General features: G+C 45.8%; 1 protein-coding gene and 1 non-coding gene across 2 annotated transcripts in view; one reads left to right on the top strand and one right to left on the bottom strand.

Moving 5' to 3' along the window:
- Positions 1–4,280: 4,280 nt before the first annotated feature.
- Positions 4,281–4,370, bottom strand: Trnay-gua (transfer RNA tyrosine (anticodon GUA)). The gene is given in 2 exon segments: positions 4,281–4,316; positions 4,334–4,370. It is a non-coding gene; the product is annotated as a tRNA-Tyr (tRNA).
- Positions 4,371–4,830: 460 nt separating this feature from the next.
- The window catches only part of LOC144153855 (kinesin-like protein KIF11-A), a 28,768-nt gene continuing 21,946 nt past the window's right edge, over positions 4,831–11,652 (top strand). The window contains exons 1-8 of the mRNA XM_077685584.1: positions 4,831–5,040; positions 5,193–5,349; positions 5,427–5,500; positions 5,630–5,888; positions 7,049–7,264; positions 7,561–7,627; positions 7,996–8,074; positions 10,847–11,039. Of these exons, the coding sequence (XP_077541710.1) occupies positions 4,988–5,040; positions 5,193–5,349; positions 5,427–5,500; positions 5,630–5,888; positions 7,049–7,264; positions 7,561–7,627; positions 7,996–8,074; positions 10,847–11,039 (1,098 nt within the window). The 5' untranslated portion in view covers positions 4,831–4,987. The remainder of the gene's footprint in view (positions 5,041–5,192; positions 5,350–5,426; positions 5,501–5,629; positions 5,889–7,048; positions 7,265–7,560; positions 7,628–7,995; positions 8,075–10,846; positions 11,040–11,652) is intronic.

Below are 11,652 nucleotides of genomic sequence, written 5' to 3'. Positions count from 1 at the left end.
CAATACAACACAATAATATACATTACGACTGTGTGGTTTCGAAACATTGATTTGATTTGATTGTGGGGTTTAACGCGCCGACGCAACGCTGGCGATGAGGCGCGCCGTAGTGGAGGGCTCCGGATTAATTTTGACCACCTGGGGATCTTTAATGTGTGCTAAAATCTCGTACACACGGGCGTTTGGGGTTTCGAAACATGTTTCGAATAATGCTTTAAACTTAAGGGGATTGCGTTATTGACTACTGTATTTGGAAGCCAATTGCAATCTTTGATTGTTGCTGGAAAAAATAATTTAAAAGCATTTGTCGAACCTTTTAAATTTTTAACACTCATGGAATTGAAAAGACAGCACGAAGTTCAGTTGGTGGAAGAAGCAGGGAGCCATGTAAGTCAGCGAAATTGAAATATAGTTTGTGAGACAAGCAGAAACGTGCTGTTTTTCGTCCAAAACCCAGGGAGTTCATAAGGTACAGCAATAAGGTAGGTTGAATTCAAACAAAGTCTTCCACAGTGCCTCCCCCGACCTTGTGACTGGAAGAAGGGCAGAGAAGAAAACGATTTCTCGAAGGATTGCAATTAGTAACACTAGCGTAATGACACCTGTAACTCTGTGCAAAATGTAATGACTAGAGACTGGAACTTTAAGCAAAATGCCTATTTTTCCCTTCAGTCCGTATCAAGCCTATTTAACATATAACTAAGGGAAGGGGAGTATTTTAAACAATAGACTATATTGGCTTTTTAGTGCCTATTTTTACTATAATGACTTTTTGGCGCCTATAAATGCCTTTTTTGGGTAGTTTGAGTCGGTGTCCTGTAGGGACTGTTCTCAGTTCAAATGCCCGCAACGGGGTGTTTGTTTGACGCCGTTTGCACGGAAAATCCGCGCGCCGTGCCAAACACGCGGAGAAGCGCAAACTGTGCCCAAACCGCAACCACCTCGAATCGAACTTGCCACTTCGGCCGAGCTGCTAGATAAACCCGTGCACAGGTACAACGCAGCCAAGCTCATCGGCGTCACTACTTTCCGCACGAACTCTTTTGTTCTATGTGGTTCTGACACACTGTGCCCGCAGACCAACAGCAAAAACTTCTGCCAGTTGCCCTATCAATTGCTAACGCAATGAAAAAAACAGCAGCCAGAAAAAAAAAACGTATGCGACACAGCGGTGTACACACCGCTCGAGGTGAAGGTCGTTCTGCTCCATCAATGACTAATCAGTTGCAGTCAAGATCTTTCTTCGAAGCGCAGTTATGTGTTTAAGCGGCAGTTACCGATTTTGCCTCTTCTACCACCGCCCGTTGTTCCACTTTCAGGAACTCGGATGAGTGCTCATAACTAACGCAAAACACTCCGGTTCTATCAACAGCTTTGCAATCGCCAAAAGAGTCGCCGCCCAAAGTATTTGTACCACGCTACGCTTCAACGTGACAGGGCACATTCGTGTGCTTATTTCACATTCTTAGCAGAAGGAATTTCAGCAGCTGACAGCTTTGGCGCCACTCTGGCTGCTGAGGTCATTTGGGAGGTCCAGGACAGATCCGCCACCATCTCCGAAGGACCGCTTTATTAAATCTGTCTGGCATAAAATTTCTTGAATACGTGCGATAAAATATCTGCCGAATGGTGTCACCAGCAAACGTTGCCATATTCCAGATTTAATGAGGTAATGGAGCGTCCAGAAGTACAAGAGCGCTCCCCCAACTTCCGTCGACGTTGAGCGTTGTTTTTTTCGCACTTAATTATCGACTGAAAGGGGGCACAACTTCAAGCAACAAATCATTGGCATTGGTGTCGTTTTTTGTTGCCTTCAGTCCTTACTTTTGGTGGTGAGTCCCACTGAACGTCACGTAAATTTGAAAACGGCAATAAAAGCAAATTGCTTTGCCCCAGCACACCATTTGTCCGCGGTATCACTGCAAGTTTACAAAAAATGTGCTAAAATATGCTTCTGAAGTAAATGCAAACTGAGCCTATACATATATGCCTAAACGAGAGTATTTAGTGCCTATATATGCCTAAATGGCTATTTTCAGTGCCTATTATAGGAGCCTAAAAGCTGGATTTTTCGTGCCTAAAGTTCCGGTCTCTAGTAATGACTAATCAGAATGATTGCAGAGAGCCTTTATTGGCATGCAGATCCTACTGCTTTGTCATAGCAGATCGAAAGACATATTCTACGAGTCACTCTACCATTTGGACGATGATTCAATATTTCATTAATTAAAAGGACTACTCACACATTCCTAGGGTCCAGACAATTTGTCAAGCGCCATGTCATGCAAGCCATTTCATGCAAGTCACTTTATCAAATGTTGTGTTATCAACGGACTTTTTTATCAAAGCCGTCTTAGCACTTTTCCGATGCTTTTTACGTATGAAAATTCACCAAGTTATCTTTTTGTTATGTCTCGATGCTGTGTATGTGTCTGTAATGAGAAAAGTTTGGCCCCACAGCAATTGTTTTTATGGTAAAAATTGTGTGCTCTTTATGTTTCTCTGACGTACTATGTTAGTATCCACAAATAAACTGACCCGCTGCGTTGGCTCAGTGGCCAAGGTGTTGTGCTGCTGATCACGAAGACGCGGGTTTGATTCCCAGCCGCGGCAGCTGCTTTTTGGATGAAGGAGACAATCGAAAACGCCCGTGCGTACGAGATTTTGACGCATAAGATCCCCAGGTGGTCAAAATTAATCTGGAGCCGTCCACTACCGCACGCCTCATCACCTGCATTGCGTCGGCGCATTAAACCACAAATTTATTGTGTTCACGGCACTCGTGGAACTGTTTTAATGAATATCCCTTTCGCTCTAGTCATCCTTCTGAACCGCAGCATATCACAGCATTCCGTCATATGCTGAGTTTATTTTTATAACTTAATCTTGAGTACAGAGTTAGTCGCCATAAGCAGGTTGGTCCTTCTCGATCTCGCTGCCTCACTTTAGCACACTATGTCGCGGGATTTCGGCCCACACACTTCCATTTGTTGTTTCTGGCTCAGACCTCCTATTTTTTTCTTTTCAATTTTATTATTCATTGTGCTGTCGCCACCGTTCTCCTGAATCAAAATTGTGCTTCCAGAGACGTGTTAAAAGGCAGAATATCAGGTTCAAGATAACAATCTTCTCTTCCTGTTCTCTCATCCTCCTTGTTTCTTCAACTCGCCATTCTGTTTGGAGGAATAAGCCTTATCCTACCACCTTGAACACAATCATTGAAGCTGGAGCAGCGAACAAAGATATAGTTCTAGATGTACTACACAATTGCGCCGGCTGAATAAAGAGCTCTGCCGAAATGCTGATATATTCATGACCTTACTGTCATTGGGTGCCCCCCACATCAATTCGTGTACGCCAACCTTTTCAAAAGACAGTGCAATGTTTCTCCAGAATTACGGTTGCCACCTGACTGGTTTTGGACCGGCCCGACCAGTTTTTTAGGCAGCAGGCCGGTTGCCGGTCTGTATCTAAAACCGGCCGGCATTGGCCGGTTTTTTGGCTGTCATGCCGCGGTTATTTCTTTTTTTGGCCTTTTGTAAGAGTCAATACAGCAACTACGATGATAAATATGTGTCGACAAGCTGTGCAAAGACACGCAAGTAGAGAATATACGTGGCCGAGCGCGATTCCTGACATGGAAGTGGACCAAGGGGAGGAACAACGCAACGAAATGCCGCCAGCGTGCTTACTTTTCTGTGCAGCGCATTCAGAGCAATAACCAAAAGATCAACTACTTTCAGTACAAACGTCATGTTGATTTCTCTGTCCGAAAACAGTACTATAAATGGCATTGCAGGGCAAAAAAATGCGCCTCCTTTTTTTAACACAAATTCTACCTCCTTTATACGACGCCTTCCCAACGAAGGGCCGGTTTTTTTTTTTTTTCGGGGAAAGGTGGCAACCCTATCCAGAATGCAAACAATGCGATTTTCACATTGTCATAGGAGGAATTGCGTACAAACCACGTGACTAGAAAAAATTGGGAGGGTAAGACTGTGGATCACGTATGATGAACAGAAGTGTGACACTGCACGTAAGGGATATTAAGCGTGGAGCCGCTGATGTAGCGGCGAGTTTGGTAGAACGAAAAATTGGAACATAAATGGTTAGATGAAACTGCGTTTGATATAAACTGTCTGAAGCGTTGAGTAAAATGCGGGCAACCAACCCACGCACGTGCGTTAAGCTTCCTCTGGACTTCTGAGGAACTCATAACCTTCCTCGGTATCACCTCATTTACAGATTTTGTCGTTACATCTTGAGAGAAAAAAAAAAAGTCCGTCGAGCCGGATTCGAACCAGCGACCTATGGATTTCTATAGTTCAAGCCTCTACAGTCCACCGCTCTACCAACTGAGCTATCGACGGGACTTTTTTTCTTTAATGGAGCTATCGACGGGACAAGACCTGCGAGCCCATATTTACATATAATACCTATTAACACTAGTTTGCGTGTAATTGACACAAAATTAAAAGCTTAATGCTAGTGGAACTGCGCAACTCCACCAAAGCAGCCGCCGACGGATTACCTCCTGGAGACCTACTTGTCACTACAAGCCGCAAGAACGTGGCAAGAACCTTACACCATCGAGAAACAAACCGCTAAGTGGTGCTACAGTGCTAATTTCATCCAGCTCTGAATTCCTGGAAGTACTTTCATTTATGCCAGATGGCGTTTTTATTTGTAATAAAAGCGTTGAACGTTTATGGAAAACAAACGTCTCATGAGTGGCTGCATGTATTTCATTTCGTCACGACAGGAGACCGTCAGCACCGCTGGCGCCGCTGACGGACAACGCAAGCAAAGCAACAAAAACACATAAAAGCACCGGACCGGAACGCAGAAGCGGCAGAGGCGCAGAATTCGAAACAGCTTTGAGGCACATGCGCACCTGTGGCGGCACTGGCAGAATCAAGTGCGGACCTGCCCTGCATTCCTTCGGGTAATTTTGAAGAGTGGATTGCTTTCTCTTTTCCCGGGCGCCATGGCTTCGAAAAATTTGGCAAACCAACACATCCAAGTGTTCGTGCGATGCCGGTGAGTTTGTACACTTGTCATAATGCTTGAAGCGTTATCGAGCGTACGCAGGCCTGTCGGCGTCGCATTTCACGACTCACGTCTTTATGCACTCCGTTGGGGCTTCACAGGGGAGAAGGTGCGGCAGCTTAATTGTTCCTCAATTTCTGCAGACCTCCGAACTCGCAGGAGATGAAAATGGGCTTTACAAGGGCGGTCGATGTCCTTCCAGACAAGAAGGAAATCCTTGTCAACGACGGGCTTGCGCAAGAGCGGGCCGTGCGCAAGTCGTTTACTTTTGACAAGGTGTTTGGACCCGAATCGAAGCAGGTAAGCCCGCTACTGGCCCTTACCGTGTTACTGTCCCGTCATTAACGCTGTCCTTGTCGTCTATACGACTTCCCCAGATTGACGTGTACCAGGCGGTCATGGGACCAACAATAGCCGAGGTCATGATGGGCTACAACTGCACCGTGTTCGCGTGAGTGCATTGGTTGTGGCATAGAGTTGGTAACACGACGGGGTACGCCCCCTTGGGCATGCGTCGTAGTTTTTCCAGGAGACCAAAGCAATTTTTTCCTTTGTCCTCCTTTTTTTTTTTTTTTTCCAGCTATGGTCAGACGGGCACGGGCAAGACGTTCACCATGGAAGGGGAGCGGTCCAAAGCCAACCTCTGCTGGGCGGAGGACCCGTCGGCGGGGATAATTCCGCGCACGCTGCAGCAACTGTTCGAAGAGCTGCAGTCGCAGGACGTCGAGTTTGCGATCCGGGTCTCCTTTCTGGAGCTTTACAACGAAGAGCTGTTCGACCTGCTCAGCGCGCACGACGACACCTCGAGGCTCAAGATTTACGAGGACTCGACCAGAAAGGCGAGTGTCGTGGCGCCGCTCTCTTTGTTCTTTTCTTGTGCTGGGAGGCACAGCTGTGGTGCTAACGCTGACGCTGCGCGTGTCTAAACACACAGGTTCAGTGCATACTGGCTTGTCACAATTGAAGCCAGAAGCATAGGGAAAGCATGGCCCTTGTTTCTGTGTCCGAAGTAATAGCGTTCAGAGCCGAGCTGCCATGACCACCGAGGGGAGGGAAGCTGAAGGTCGCAAGCAGTCTTCACGTTGGCACTACTGAATTTTTTGTTGCAAGCGATGCACCAAGCTTATTAAGTGCGATTCCACGCTAATCCCACTACAGAAAAAAAACAAAACAATCTGGTATGCCCAACTACTGTATCCCATAGTTTTAATTTCATTTTCAGTTTCTTCCTTCAGGGCCAGGAAGAGCTACATAAATGGCATTACATAAACGGATCGTTATACTGCCCCCCTCTCCACTTATTTTTTTTTTCCTCTGCCTCTGCCCATTATTCCATTATCTGCGTACGCCACTGGCATAAAACGTGGCTTTCTAGTTGTGCCTATCTGCTTATCGGCAGTTCCGACTGTGACACATTGTTGGTGCATCAAGTACAGTTTAATAAAGTATCCCCAGTGCCACTTTAGCCATGATCAAGCAGTCTCTTTGCAGGTATTTTGTTGCAAGCAGCATTGCTTCATAAACATTTCCAAGACCTTTGTTTCGTGCGCTTGTTGAACTCGTGCCCTAGAATTTCTGCTAGTACTAACGCTCATTGCGGTCCTGTTAGTCCTAGTGTTAAAGAGGCCCTGCAGCACTTACCACAGACTCCTCTGAATGTATTTTAGGGTAAAGGCAATTGTCCCAGCAATCTCCTCCCGCAAGAATTATGAAAATATGCCGTGAAGTTCACATAAGTTCACCAGCGGTAGTCAGTAGGACAGCCATGGTCTCTATGATGTCGTTTAGGCCATTCCAGGGGTGCATAATGAGGAAAACTAAGAGTGCGGTTGCTTTTTTCTGCGTCTTTCATAGCAATTTGTGCGATCGCCGCTTCCGTGCATGTGTAATATTTGGCTCGGGTATTCCTGGCAGTTTAATCTAAACGTGACGCCGGTTTATTTGCACTGCTTAAAGAGTCCCCTTAACTGAGCGGCTGCGTGTGTTCCTTTGTTGTCAGGGCTCGGTGATCATCCATGGCCTGGAAGAGATCACCGTGCACAATCGCGAGGAAGTGTTCTTCATCCTCGAGAAAGGTGCCGCCAAGCGCCAGACCGCAGCCACACTGCTCAATGCTGCATCGTCGCGGAGTCACACGGTCTTCTCTGTCACGGTTCACATCCGAGAGACCACCGCCGATGGCGAAGAGCTACTGAAGACGGGCAAGCTCAATCTGGTGAGCCCCAACCGAGTTTGTCTTTGCAAATAGTATGCAACTACTTTTTACATCGTGTGGCGTTAAGCTCGGCTGTTGTCTTCTATTAAAGGAAAAGCTAAAAATTGATCTGCCCATGACAGCATTGCATAGAAGACCATCAGCTTGTCCTTTACATGAATACTGTTTGGTGGAGTTCCTAGCAGCCAAATTTCCACATGCAACTCTCAATGAACTGAGTCTCCCCTGCACTCAGATTTTACAACTATGTAGTACAATGCTTTTTTTTTTTACATCTGTTTTTGTTTTCTTCGTAGGTCGACCTGGCGGGCAGCGAGAACATTGGTCGTTCGGGGGCCATGGACAGGAGGGCCCGGGAGGCGGGCAAGTTGCACGCTTTTATATTTCGAGATTCCTCTGAGGTGTGCACTGCACTGCGTTGCTGATTTCTATATTTGCGTCTTCCTGCAACCACAGTAGGTGGCATGCACTTGGCCCAGTGGTGGCTCCAAGTGCTGGAAAGTTAATGCAAGCATTGCCTCGAATTGTGGAGCAGCCTTTTAAGATGTGCAAGCTTTGTTTCATGTGTTAATGGTGAATGGTGCCCAGTAACAGACAGCTTTGTTCCAACTGCCTGATTAGTCGGGCACTTCTTTTTTTCTTTTTAGTGCACCTTAGGTTTGCAAAGGAGCCTTTGATTTCAAAGTTTGTTGAATAGAAACTGCCTCTCTCCTCAATTGCAATTCATGCAGGTAACATCAACCAGTCCCTCCTGACTCTTGGGCGTGTCATCACGGCATTGGTGGACAAGGCCCCTCACGTGCCATACAGGTATTTTATTTTGTACTTAAACAGAGAGTACTTAAAACTGCATGTTCGGACCTAAAACCTTGTTTAAATGCGTTCTATCAGCATGTGTGTGCATAAGCACACATTCGTATTAGAGCAATAAATCTAGTGTCCCCTTCACAGCTTCAAGGGACACCAAAGTGCGAAAAAAATGACCCGTGTCCGTAGATTAGCGCCACCAATACAAATGTGCCACTTGTGGCATTAACGGTTGTTTAAATTCCATGGGTTTAAAAGTGGGTGTCATTGCATCAACCACTTTTCCATAGTATGGTTTTTGGCATTGCATATTGCAATTGGTAAAATGGGTAGGCAAAGCTTGTCTATGCAAACCAGTGACGTAGGGACCGATATAGTGTATCTAAAAAGCAACATTCCCTTTCCCAAATGACACCGACCTGGCATACTATGCTCAATGCACGCTACGTAAACCAAGAAAAGGTGTCAATTTCCTTGTTTACGAAAATAGAATTGATCATGAAGAGGATTTTTTTACACAAGCAAGTCTCTTTACTAAACTTTTCTTCTCTTTCTTATGGATGGCTCTAACAGTGTTACCGTGCACCGTGAACCAGGCTGCACCTCCCCTCCAGACAGAATGGCCTTTTCAGCAGTTGTAGGGGCGGCTAAGTGTACAGGACGTGTCAGATCTGGCACATTTTTCACATTTGGCAAATTTGTTTCGTTACCATGCCTATCCTGAATCGTTCAGTTAGAACAGTACCAATAACTTAGGAGCCCCTTTTCATAGCGTTCCAGGTGTTTCTAAAACAAAGCTATTTGGGGTTAGCTCAGAAAATGCGCTTTCAAAATTAGTTTTGTTTTCATTTTTGCAATGGAAATGTGATTTTTGACACGCATTTGCATCGCCTGCATGTGGAAATGGGGTGTGGTCGTCACACGCCACTGCTACCAAAGAAGGCATGCTGCTTGTAATTGCTCTACATCAGTGTTGGGTTTTTGTTATGACACCATAGGTGAATTGGATGACTTTCAATTGTCGGGTTTGCACTGTGGCAGTAATAACAACTAAAATCGACGTTTGCAAAGTTATTTTGTGATTTTAAGCAGTTTTATTGCCTTTGTGCACATTGTTCTAGGTCTTGTTGTAGTTCTACTTACCACAGGACCATCCGCAAACAGTTTACAACAGTTTCGTTTCTGCGTCGCGAAATTTTGGCGCTACTGCGCAGTTGCCCAACTTCGAGCAGATTCGCCCCTTCATTGCCCGCTACTGATCTTCGAAAAAAGCATGCCGCTCGTAATTTTACCCCACCCTGACCCGATTTCTGCAATAAGAACTTCAGATGCAAGTTGGCAGATAACACCCAGTCGTTCGATATCGGTTCAAGACAAGGAGAGCACTACAAACCGGCCTTGAACACCGCCAGCCGTTCACCAGCCAGTTTCGTTTGCGTATGAGAAAATCTCCGGAGGTCTAGCGCTGCTCCTTAGAACTGTCTATTCGGATGCAGTCTCCAACAGGTTTGGTGTTTCTTTTCGAAAATGTTAGGTGGAGCTGCAACGCAAGATGCTTCAAGGTCTGAATTCTTTTCGTCGCACGACAGCTCCTCGGTGAAAGCTTGCTGGGCATGATTATGGGGCATTGCACCTCATTCCTGCACGCAGGGCTGCGATAGCGAGTCTGAAAATGGTAATAAACTGCAAGTTTATGTTCTGACAGGTAACGGACAGTGAAAGTCAACACGCATCAACCGTTGAGTATCGTTTTCAACTCCATGCCGATTTCTCCGCATTGTGTGCTTGTCCCGAGTATTGTGCTGGCCTAAATGCAAAGTCGGTCATTGACGGGGTGTTTTTACGTCGCATGGGAACAAATTGGTGCCTCTGACAATGTTGAACCGCCAAATTTTTTTCCAAAGAACCACCCAAAATTGCTCATTTTGAAATGGAAGTTTGGTTTCACTGAATGGCGTGAGCACCATGCATGCATGACATTTCATCTAGGGCATGTTTTTAAAATGTTTCCCTACGAAATGTATATTCGAAATTTTTTCTACTATGGGTGGTTTGTTATACACAACTTCCTTTTTATCATTTTTTATGACAGCTGGACAGAAATCTTGATTCCGATATTTTTTTTTTTTCTGCAACCGTTATGTATGAAAACATTTTAAAAACTGGGGTTCTTGGAGAGGGTGCTACATCATCTGCATTTTATGTTGCTGCAATATGTGCCTAATTGACGTGTTTAGCAAGGAGTTTTCTTAGGCTCATAAAAATCGGTCAATTTCCTACGGTAACAAGAGTTAAACATGCTGTGTAATTTCAGCTTGTAAATATTTACAAAGTGGCTACCCTACTACCATAGGCGGCAAGCATGCTACCAGTGAACATGGCAGGTTTGTCGGTCTAGAAAATGTGAAAGAGTGCCAGTTGCATCGCCAACTGTTTCGCTACCAAACATGGGTCAGTCATGCAAGTTGAGGAGCCATCATTTGAGCGAACCTTTGGAGAACAACTAAAGTGATGCGCCCGAAATGTGCTGGAGTGACTGGTTCCTCCACTGCACTAATCTATACAAGCTTCGTCTACCCCGCGATTCCAAAGTGCTGACCAAGTGTTTTGGAGTGTGCATAAACCTGGTCTTTGAGAGGGGCTTGGTATTTGTGCTGCATTTAACCTCGTTTGGGAAAGTGCCCAAATTATATTTGGGAGTGTACAATCTTTGTGCCTTTCCTCCCTCTTATTTTAGGTGATAGCATCAATGTTTCTCGCTTGTTTTGCTTCCAGGGAGAGCAAGCTGACCCGGCTGCTGCAAGACTCCCTTGGTGGCCGCACCAAGACGTCCATCATTGCAACCATCTCGCCCGGCACGTCTGGCCTGGACGAGACCCTAAGCACCCTGGACTATGCCCACCGGGCCAAGAACATTACCAACCGGCCTGAAGTGAACCAGAAGATGACCAAGAAGGCGCTAATCAAGGCAAGGCGTTTGACTTCTCTTTTCAGGACGCCCTCTCGTAGTTTACGAATGCTTTTTACACAAGTGTTTTACGCCCAGGTACACAAAGATCTCACCGGCGTCATATCCGTCACGGAAATGACATCGCTAGAAAAAGTTTCATTGACGCGGCTCCCTCAGGATTAAGGCCGCAACGGGAGGTGCTTGCTATGCCCACTGCGCTATGAAATCAAGTGCAAGTAGGCCTACGAATGCACTTTGTATCTTTCCCACTACCTTATTCATTCAGAGGGTGCTTTCGTCTAGGAGAGGCAAAGTGAAGTAGTTCATCATGACTTTAGTGAGCGCTGACAGTTGGTGCCTCGATGCCAGCGTCTTCGTGTACGTGGGACGCGGGTGAATTGAGGCACCCTCTGCCACCTACTGCTTTTGGTTTCGGTTTTGTTCGCACAGTTTTCAAGGGGCTGTGATTTCAGTCGGATTCGCGCAATGATCTGGCGCGCACAATCCAGTGTCTAACGTTTATGCGTCTAACGGTGTAATACCGACGCAATATAAATAGCGATATGCAAGTTCATATGGATGCACAATAAACATTTAAATGCTCGTGTGAAGGAACATTTCACTTTCATGT

The sequence above is a fragment of the Haemaphysalis longicornis genome, unplaced genomic scaffold (genome assembly GCF_048455015.1).
Source record: "Haemaphysalis longicornis isolate Haplotype H1 unplaced genomic scaffold, Haemaphysalis longicornis Haplotype H1 scaffold_9, whole genome shotgun sequence".
NCBI lineage: Eukaryota > Metazoa > Arthropoda > Arachnida > Ixodida > Ixodidae > Haemaphysalis > Haemaphysalis longicornis.
Note: the sequence above shows the minus strand (reverse complement) of the source record. Positions and strands in the feature narration are given on the sequence as shown.